We start from the raw sequence: 10,944 nt of genomic DNA on the forward strand, positions 1-10,944 counted from the left end.
CAGGACGCTAAAATGCTGATGTTTTACATTACATTAGCATGATAGCATGCTAACATTAGCTAATTAGCAGTAAACAAAGTACAGTTGATTCTGATGGTTAGCTCATTAGCTTTGCAGGTATCTGGTCATACAACTTTGGTGGCAAATCACCAAAGTTACCACAATTGATCCTGTATTTTATGAAAATCCATCCAATAGTTGTTATGGTTGTTATGCTAATAGTTGTTAGATATTTATACAATTAGAACTGATCTGGGGACAATGGGAGCAAAATCAGGTGATCGGTGACATTACAATTCATGCTCTGCAAAAGATGGATTTCTGCACAAAATAAACATCCATCAAGTAGATGTATATGTCGACTGATATATTCAATATATTTTACTGAATAAGTGCAAACTTTTAGTGGTGCAACAGGTCACCTCATCAGGGTTCATCCTCTGGACAGCATGCATGTCTCTACCAAATTTCATGGGAATCCATCCAATAGTTGTCAGGACATGTCACTAAAAACACAAAAGTCCAGCTGCTGGTGTCACAAGAGAAAAAGTCAGGTGAAAATCAGTAAAGTTGATCTTTTGGGGATGAATGTCTCTGCAAAATATAATCTTGATTTTAGCTGTGGCTAAAAAGAGACACAACTTAAACAATGGGCTAAAAATGTGAATTATCTGGTAACAAACGGAATATTTTCTCATCCAAATAGTTGCAAGAGTCTTTGAGGATTCTGGAAATACAGCGGGAAGAGTTGTTAAACAGTCCTCTCGGTTTCTCAGAGATTGCTAGGTATTTAATCTTCGGAAAATCAGTTGCTCAGCTCTGTGACTGGAATGTCATGGTAATACATGGATGCACTGAACATCAAAAACCGGAGATGCAAAATAAAGTTAAAGCTTCCAAGAGTGGATTGCTCCTTTGGGCTATTTTTCTTCAGGGCAGAGAGCAGCATGTCAGCACAAAATGGCCACAACTTATATCAACAATTATATGTTGCTAAGCAGTCGTCTGACGTGTTAAATCGTAGGAGGACAAGGATGACATGGCAAAGACATCTCAGAAACAGCGGTAATCCACAATCTTCTCTTCCTTCTCTTCCTCTTTTGAGCGATTTGAAACCTCTCCACCCCTTTTCTTCTGTCTCATTCCCCCCTCTACGTTGCCCCCTTTGCCCTCTCTCCACTCCTCTCCTGCCTCTTTCTCCCCCATCCCTCCCTCAGCAGAACTACAGGGGCTTGCTTGTTGTCAAGTCAGTGTTTTTACAGCCCAGCATTAGCACAGGGCAGCATTCAGTCCGGACCCTGCATTCACTTTGCCTCACGTGAGAGCGCGCCTCCTTCGCTACGACTCGTGAAATGACCGTGATTGAGCATCGCCGACCTTTGACAGCCCGACAGACCATTTTACTCGTCTTATAAAAGCCACTTTAAGCCTCACAAATAAATCTTTTAAACGTTTTAAAAGCCACATATAACACCCCATGTGACATTAGGAAGACTCAGATGGAGCTGTATTGTGTTTACTTAGGTGCCAGTTGGGGTCGATTTGTTCGAATAAAAAAGGGAAGAAGGTGTTGTAAAAGTTCTTTAGCCTAACTTTGCCATCTGATTAGAGGGCTACGTCTCCTCATTTGGGAGATACCGCATCCTCTTACGAAGTATCTATTTTTTATTTGCTGTGTGTATACTCTATGTACTGTATACTGTATACTTTTCAGTGTCTGCTATTCATGATGTGGTTGCAAAGTGACAGTGCAATACACAAAAAAAAAAAAAAAAAGGAGAGGAAAGAATGAATTTGGGCCTGGAGGGGCTCAGGAGTTCGTGCAATCATCTGACTCTCTCGTGTCCTCTCAGCTCACTCCTGGAGTAAAATATACAGTATGTGGTTGGCTGACTAGTTTCCTCGGCTGCAAAAATATGCTGCTCTCTTCTGGGAACCATGCTGTGACATTAGATGCATGTAGATTGATAATCGACGGGGGTAAACATAATTACACCGCCTAAGAAATTAATGAACGCATTGATCGCCCACTCTAAACATTATCAGCATATTTTTCCTTAAGCCACTGAAATCCCGAGGGAAATGCCTGATTATATCACGGCTTCAGCGATTTGCAATATTACAGTAACTTCTTTCAAAGATCTTGCCAATACTAGTGGGGAGGTTTTTAAACACTGATGTTGTTGGCACCTTTGAAGTGCCTTTCAGTGTCAAGATGTAAATTCATGCAGGGAGAAATGTGATAAGCTAATGATGTCTCTGGGGACTGGAATGAATATAACCAAGGGATAAACATATCTGCATATCTGAGTGGATCCCTCCCTCCCGCCCCCCACCCTCCTTTAACACTGTTTGGGGTCTGAACGGGAGCAGATGGACGTAGCAGGCTTTGATGTGCTCTGGGGTCATGTGTATCTGCAGTTTTATCAAGGTACACAAGCGTGCAGAGTAAATATGCCACGCCAAGACTCTGGGAAGGTCTGTGGGCAAGGCAGAGAAGGGGAATTTCCACTTTGCAATTCAGTAGAGGGTGTAAACTGAGCTATTTATCTGCATTTGTACAGTATAGACCTTAAATATACACAGAGCGCTATATCCTTACTGAACTTCAAAGCAAAACTATCAGAGGACGGCACAATATTGATGTTTTCGCTTACAGAAGCTCAACATCAATTCAATAAAGCTTCATTTAGTTGTTATTTTTGTCTTTATCTCATTCAATCAGCATGTTTAGGTTATTTCACATCTAACTCCCGCTCACTTGTTTTGCTTGACAATGAAGAAAATCAAAGTAACATGCTGGGTAATGGTTTGAGCGTATTTGCCTATAGCTCCTCTTTTGCCCATTTAAGTGTCTGTCATTTTTATTCCCATTTGCGTGCCAGAAAGAGACATCCCATAATGCTGCGCTGACCAGGAACAGAGCGCTCCACTGCAAAACATGTCCATCAAGGAGAAAATAAAAATAGGCTGTTTCCTCTAAATTTACTCAATCAATAATTCATGCAGTGCACAGACGCTTGATTTATGAAGGAATTAAATGTTGTGGACTGGGCCTTGCAACGGCCGTCCATCTCGGGGACGTGGCAGCCGAAATTAAACATGAAAGGCAAACACTGAGAACAACCAAATCATCTTGCGGAGACCTGACGTATTAGACGACTTCAATGGCGCATGCTTCGGACAGCCTGATTGGACTAAAGGACATTGGTGATTTGTGCGGGAGTCACGTAAATTGTTGGTAAAGTTTTCATGAGTTATATTTGCAGAGAGGGGTCGCCAAAGGCCAAAGAGCTGCGTTAATACTGATTGGTAGCTGAAGGAAACCGTGCACCTACTGACCTCAGGGGATCTGGTGAATCCTGGGTCTCACCCTGACTTTGGCTGTGAACTAACATGGAAAGCAGAGGAACATGACAGTTTTAGTATGTTTTAAGTCAAGATGAAAGTTGATCCTCCTGTGTTTTGTCAGTAATGTATATTTCCTCTCCTGTGAAGAATAAATTGTATCATACTGTGGCTGTTGTGCGTGTTGAGGATTACACCGTCGGCCAAGTTTCCCATGGCAACAAAGACTGATATTTGATAGCTAGCACTGTGAGGAGACGCGCTGTCTCTCCCGCTGTGTAGCCGCCCAACGCTGATGTAATACGCTGATATATTCTATAGTCAACATTTGGGGGGGAACTATTGTGGAAAAAAAAATTGGAAACTAGAAAGCTCATGGAAGCTAGATAGTCTAGCTAGCCAGGTTGTCAGTAAACATTAAAAAAAAAAACATTACACTAGGAGGCGTTCCAAAAAATAAACACAATAAAGAAGAAAATGTGCAGTTTTTGGTCAAACTAGCATCAATGACTCACCAAATTCTGAGCAGAAGTGAACGCCAAAACTTTGGCACACAAAAGTCATAAAATCAACAATTTGATTCGATGAAGTTTGCTAACATTGGCCGTCCTGAGCTAAAGGTCACCGCAGCTTATTTATAGTGAAGTCTTTCATTTCTAAGACTAAGGTTGTGTTTTTTTTTAGTTTAGTTTAGTTTAGTTAGATAGTCTGTCCTTTTAAATTCAACACATATCATCATTATGTGTGTGTGTGTGTGTTAAATATTCAGAATTGAGATAGTGAGCAGGGCACAACAGGGTAGTGTGTGTGTGTGTGTGTGTGCGTGCGTGTGTGTGTGTGTGTGTGTGTGCGTGCGTGTGTGTGTGTGTGTGTGTGTGTGTGTGTGCGTGTGTGTGTGAGCGGACTTTAGCGCGCTGCTGAATCAGTCCCAGCGTGGAGCAGCGGTGTGGCCATGATGAAATGACTTTGGCTGCGTCTAAATGCTTCAAATCACTGGAAGAAGAAAGTCCGGGAAGTAAAGAGGAGACTGAGCCTAATTCTCCAGCTGTAATTAAAAAGAAACTGGGGCCAGAGGTTTTTAAAGAAATCTTAAAATACTCCAACAGGGACACGACGAGGCCCCACATGCAGCCACTGAGTAACAAGGTGTGGGGGCATTTAAGGAGTCTGCCTGGTGATTTTCAAGCCGAGTTCTTGGATTTTGTGATTATATCGTAAATGAACATAAAAGGGGTGAAGGAGGGCGGGCAAAGAGCATGTAGGGATGAAGTGTGTTGAGAGACAAACTATTTTCTGCAGTGTGAGGGCAGCAGGGAGGATCTGTGGCTTAAAGCCATCACGGAGCTGCTGGAGGAGATGCATTCTTTATTCTGAGGAGGGGAGGGACAGGAGGGGGAGAGAGAGGGAGAGAGAGAGAGAGAGAGGGAGGGAGAGAGACAGAGAGAGAGAGAGAGAGGTGAGCACAGCACACACGTCGCACTATCAACTGGATCCATCTAAGAAAACAACTCGCAGGGAGTCCGGCTCTGAGCTGCGCAGGCACTAAAGGCAAGTTTGAGCTCCCCACCAAACAGCGCACCGGGCGGACGCAGCTGGCCGTCATGGCCCGTGGCGGATCAGGCGAGTGCGTCCTCACCGTTCGGGCAGAGTGTGGAAAGGGAGAAGTGGGCACTACGACCACCCTGCCGCCGCTTCCTTCGGTCCTATAATGCGCTGCAGACGGCGTTGAGTCAAAGCGGAGGAGCTGCGTTTGTGAAGCGCCCGGGAGCCGGAAAACAAAACGCAAAAAAAAAAAGTGGTGGACAGCGGTGCGGACGGACGCGCAGCCACAACCGGAGAGTGGAGGGACCCATGCAGGGAAATATGCTGTTCCGTAGACTCACCGGGTTCGCGCTGCTGATCGGAACTGAGTCGCACCAGCTTTACCGAGCGGACCTTTACGCGCCGTCACACAGCGGGGCCGCATGAAGGACAGAGGCGCAAAGAAAGGGGAAAGTTGAACGCGGTAGCGGGGTTTGTCATGGAGAAAGGCTCACCAAAGGTACAGTGGCTGTTTTTCACTGACCCGGGACATAGTTGGAGGGAAAAAATACAGGCCTTAGTTGTATATCAATCGGCTACTTTTCTAATTAAATTCTGAATGAAATGTATAATATGTGAATCCAAACAGATCCACAAATATGTTTCCACCTCTGTAACTCACAGCCCGAGTGCCGTGCAGGCACCGACACAGACACAATGACATGTATTCACCAATTCGCACTTACTTTTTTTAAGATATATTAAAACTATGTGGCAGTGTATCTGTTTTTTTTTTAATTCCATGTTTCATGGAATGAAGGATTACCGCACTACAAAGAGCACCACTCCACATTTTTCATCCCGGAGAAAACCTGACTTTTTTTTCTGTGGGGGTGGGAGGTGGTGGTGGTGGTGGTGTGGGGGGGGCTTTCACTCTCAATGCACTGCACGGTTTTCAATTCCCCCTTTGAAATAATTCATTCAGATGAACACCGCTCACTGGGCTGGCTTTGAAGTCTACCTGATCCGCCTCTTATCGCCTCTTAAATACCCTATCCATTTTAAACTTTTAATTGCGTTTCTGTCGCTAAATCCAGTTCTAATCGGATTGTCCTGGCCTCATATCACAGCGTTCATCTGGCGGTGAGAAACTGGGCTCCTTCGGCTGGAAATTAAATCAAAAAGAAAGAAAAAGAAAAGAAAAAAAAACTCTTTCCATCTCTTTCCCCTCTCGGTCCATCCATGTCCACCATTTATCAGGTTTGGTGTTGTCAAGTAAAAAGCGACTTGCTTCTTTTTAAGGTTATTATTTGGGTTTTTAGTGACCTTTTATTTATGCTGCTGTAATAATCTTGATGCTGCTGCCTTCTGCTGTTGATTCTGCTGCTGTGGCAGCACATTTTATCGCCTCATGTGGTTGCTTATACCTCCCCCCCAAAGCTTATTTGATTAAATTTAGCTCTTTCAATTTAGAAAAGTAGATCACAGATGTGTGTCAAAGGCTTGTTTCTCCATCTCTGTCACAAAGAGCCCATGCAGGCTTGTCAACAAACAACACAGGGAATGCAAAGAAGCAGGGCTGCAAAGGCAAATAGTGAGATTTCCTTTTCCTCACTATTTTTTCATTTCACCACTTTTCTTTACAAAATATAGCTTCCTGTAATGGCTGCCATGCATGAAAAAAATCTGAAATGTAGTTTAAAAAATTAGCCAAAACAGCAAGAGTTGTGATTATTTTCTGGATTATAACTGGCTACTCCTTTTCCATGACAAACCCCTGCAGGACACCTAATCCACGCTCACGGCCGTGCCTGTGCTTACCATTCAACCCATCGTTCCCATTATTGTGTGTCATCCAACATTGACACAGGGTGGAGCTTCAGTTAAGCGGAATGCTACCGATGACAACCAGTATCTTTTAATCATGTTGAGCAAGAGGAGGAAAAATGTTTGATGGGTCATATAACTTGGAATAATGCCTCTAGGGGTCCACTGTAATCCAGTGGCCTTGTGTTTTACTACAAGCCTCTCCATGCTGAAAAATAGCCTGTATCGATCATTTATTGCAGGTGGTGGGACTAAATTATTTTCCAATCCCATTTCATTTGACAGCTCGTGTATGTCACTCCAGCGAGAGGAGGAGCTGATATGCACGGTCTCTATTCCTCGACTGCCTCTCCTTTGTTTTGTGGTTCCAATCCTCACAGCCTGAGATCTTGAGTTTAATGATGGTGGGTTCAGGCCTACACGTAATAACGAGCTCCTCCTTAAGCCACTGGCTAAACAATCGGCTCTGTTTACTGTAAGCACTTGTGTGTTTACTCGTGTACCTCTGCCCACAATGTCTGCTCAAGCAGACAGGGAAAAAAAGACAGCAGCAACTTGTTTTCTAGTCCGTATTTTTTCCGGGAAATATCATGTGCATCTATGTTGGCACACCAAGAGATGATGTCTTTATTAGTCTCCTCTCTTTTTAGCCTGTTTTCCATTAAGGAGCATCGATGTTGCTAAGAACCTCTGAATCCACGAGTGTGTGTCCGTGCAGTGCTCTATTCCCTCCTTTGATAGAGCGGAAGGGATAAAAGCCTTCTTTATGTCTGTGAAACCGGATGTGCAAGAGCTGTTCTGAATATTTATCAGATGGTTTGACTCTTTTTTTCTGATAGCCAGCATATAATTTGACATCAGCAATGAAGTAGTGACTCTTTTTCTGTTTGTGAAAGAGGGAATGAGTGAGAGGATAGGGAAGACAGTTGGTATTTGTGTGTCCATGTTTGTATGTCAAATAAAGAGACAGAGGAACAGAGGGAAAATAAAGGCCCCATTTTCCGAGAACAGGCCGCCCCTAAATATACTAATCCAACATTTCTTTGTTTTCCCACAGGTCTCTGGATCCAAATGTCACCCCCCTTGGACTCTGCCCCAGTCGGGGACCAGCAGTGTGTGACGGACAGGCGAGTGGAGCCTGTGGTGGCCCTCTACTGCGTGGCTTCAAATTGGCCCTGGCTGAGATCTGCATGGAGCAACGAGTGAAGAGTCCTGCTATGGTCTGATGTCTCAGCATGGATGGAGTCAGTCAGAGGACCGGCCACCACTAATGAGACCATCGCTCTTCAGCTGAGGACTAGCATTTGCAGGATTACTCCCACGGTTTCCTGCTCGTTTCCCAGCTAACTGCATCATTACCAAACTCTCCTAGGTGGACTTTTTCTGGTTTTTGGTGGATATATACGTCGTTGCCTTTCTAAATTTTCATATTTGTTTTATTCCCTCCCAGTTCTTTTTTATTGTTGGTTTCCCTTTTCCTTTTTTGTTTTTCCACTATGGAGTTTCTGGCTGGACCCTGGAATAAAGATTGGGCTTCATTCTTGCAATTTTGGTTGACTGTCATCCTAAGCCTCCAAATGCAATTCAGCCCGGGTGCCTCTTGCCCGGTGGAGTGTCGTTGCGACAACCCTTTTGTGTACTGCAATGAACGCAGCCTGACATCAGTGCCTCTGGGGATACAGGAGGGCTACAAGGTCCTCTTCCTACATAACAACCAGATAAACAATGCTGGCTTCCCTATGGAGCTTCACAATCTGGCCACCGTAGAAACTGTGTATCTCTACGGCAACCAGCTGGACGAGTTCCCCATCAATCTCCCCAAAAACACCAGGGTCCTGCATCTCCAGGAGAACAATATCCAAACCATCTCCAAGGCAGCCCTTGCCCAGCTGACTCGACTAGAGGAGCTGCATCTCGATGATAACTCCATCTCCACTGTGGGGGTGGAAGAGGGGGCCTTTAGGGAGGCTGTAAGCCTCAAACTCCTCTTCCTCACCAAAAATCACCTAAGCAGCGTTCCTATTGGCCTCCCAGAGGACCTAAAAGAGCTGCGGTTGGACGAGAACCGCATTGCTGTCATCGCAGAGGAGGCCTTTCAGAATGTAACTCGTCTGCAGCGCCTCCTGCTGGACGGGAACCTGCTGACGGATGAGGGCATTGCACCAGGAACCTTTCAGGACCTGGTGAACCTCCGTGAGCTGGCTCTGGCCCGCAATTCACTCACCTTCCCCCCTCCCCTCCTACCCAGCCAGTCACTGGTAAAGCTCAGCCTGCAGGAGAACCAGATCGACCAGATCCCTGTGGCAGCCTTTGCTTCCCTAAACAGGCTGGAAAAACTGGACATCTCCACCAACCAGCTTCAGACTCTTACACAGGGTGTGTTCGATGGCCTGTCGAGCCTAAGGCATCTCATGGTGCGAAATAACCCCTGGCGTTGTGACTGTGCCGTGAAATGGGTGGTGGTGTGGCTCAAGTCTTTGCCTTCCTCCATCAATGCCCGAGGGTTTGTGTGCCAGAGTCCAGACAAGGTGCGTGGCATGGCAATCAGAGAGCTCACATTGGATATTATAGAGTGCCCGGTTGATTCTGACCAGCCGCCCTGGCCCACCCTCCGCTCCACGCCTCCTCCCCCACCCACAACCACCCCCATCACTACCATGATCTCCACCCTCATTACCACATCCATCCCTTTCTTCTTTGACTCACCCTCCCCTCCCTTACCCCCAATCCATAACAACCCTCCTGGGCCCCTGCCTCCTTATGAGGACCCCCTTCAGATCTCCTTCCATGTGGTCAACTCCACCAATATTGAGGTGAGCTGGGCTTCCTATTTCACCGTCACAGCCTACAAGGTCACTTGGGTCAAAAGGGGCCAAAGCCAAATAAACGAAGGAATGCGGGAGAGGACGGTGAGTGGGGATCGACGGCACATTAGTCTCACCAACCTGGAACCCCGGTCTGTGTATCGGATCTGCGTGCACGTGCTGGACACCCTTAACTCCTACAGGCCTGGAGAGGATACTATATGCTCTGAGGCCAGGACCAAGTCTGTCATGTCTACTAAGCCTCCTGGTAGAGAGCAAGCTCCTCAGGAGAGCATCAACTCCACGCTGCTAATGGCTGGGATCATAGGTGGGGCAGTGCTCATCATCCTGGTAACGCTGCTCAGCCTGTTCTGCTGGCACATGCACAGGAAGAGCCGGTCATCTTCGACTAAGTGGAAATACAACCGGGGCAGGAGAAAAGATGACTACTGCGAGGCTGGAACCAAGAAGGATAACTCCATTCTGGAGATGACTGAGACCAGTTTCCAGATAGTGGCGCTGAACAATGAGCAGCTGCTCAAGGGAGATTTCCGCATTCAGCCCATCTACACGCCCAACGGGGGCATTGGATTTAGAGACTGTCACCACAGTAACAACAGCATAGCCTACTGCAAGAGCAGCAACGTGCCCAGTACAGAGTTCTGTCACACGTGATGCAGCAGCAAATAGTACAGCGGCATTCACACATACATACACACACACACACACACACACACACACACACACACACACACACACACACATCCTCACACACACCAGAAACATTTAACAACACATGCATAAATACACACACATACACCATTTGTGTAGACAACAAAAAACATAAAAATCCTAGTGAAATATAACTGTACTATATATATTTCCAAGTTCTGTCTACGATGTAATTTATACTGTGGATAATAATGTGGGATTCTCTGCTATCTTTTTTATTCTTAGAAAAAGAGATACAAGTGTTTTGTTTTTTATAACCAGCAGGGTTTTGGAAGTTGTTTTAATGGTCAGTACTGTACATGAACATGGATTTGTACAATCACGGCACCCTGGGTGTAGCTTCTAACGAACGCTGTCAGCCTTGGAAACGTTTGGGCACTTAGAGGGCTGAGATCCTTTGCTAACCACAGAAGCGAAATATGGCCTTTTGAAAGACTGAGAACCCTCCCCAGTACAACAGAACAGTAGTAAAGACAACACAGCACAGGGGAAATCCAAACACTGCTGATTAGACTGCTGTAGAAATATAGCACTGGTTCATAGGTGGCATGTTGTAAAAAAAATAATTGAAGTGCACTTTCTTGTTAATGGAGGCTAGGCAGGAAATGAGCAGAGGTGGTGATCACATGTAAGGGGTTGTGGATTGTTGTGTAGGGAGAATGTCATTGGTGCTGTAGAAAAGCCTGAGCTGAGATTCCCAAGAGTGCCGTAA

General features: G+C 45.5%; 1 protein-coding gene across 2 annotated transcripts in view; it reads left to right on the forward strand.

Annotated features, from left to right (window-relative positions):
- flrt2 (fibronectin leucine rich transmembrane protein 2) overlaps nt 1-10,219 on the forward strand; it is a 34,274-nt gene extending 24,055 nt beyond the window's left edge. The window contains exons 1-2 of one of the 2 annotated variants that reach the window (XM_070849365.1): nt 4,840-5,389; nt 7,754-10,219. In XM_070849365.1, coding sequence (XP_070705466.1) covers nt 8,193-10,175 — 1,983 coding nt within the window. In that variant the 5' untranslated portion in view covers nt 4,840-5,389; nt 7,754-8,192 and the 3' untranslated portion in view covers nt 10,176-10,219. Of the gene's footprint in view, nt 1-4,839; nt 5,390-7,753 lie in introns of those variants that run through there. The other variant, XM_070849366.1, reaches the window with a different exon arrangement.
- Nucleotides 10,220-10,944: the final 725 nt, after the last annotated feature.

The sequence above is a fragment of the Pempheris klunzingeri genome, chromosome 18, assembly GCF_042242105.1.
Source record: "Pempheris klunzingeri isolate RE-2024b chromosome 18, fPemKlu1.hap1, whole genome shotgun sequence".
In the NCBI taxonomy this organism is placed as follows: Eukaryota; Metazoa; Chordata; class Actinopteri; order Acropomatiformes; family Pempheridae; genus Pempheris; species Pempheris klunzingeri.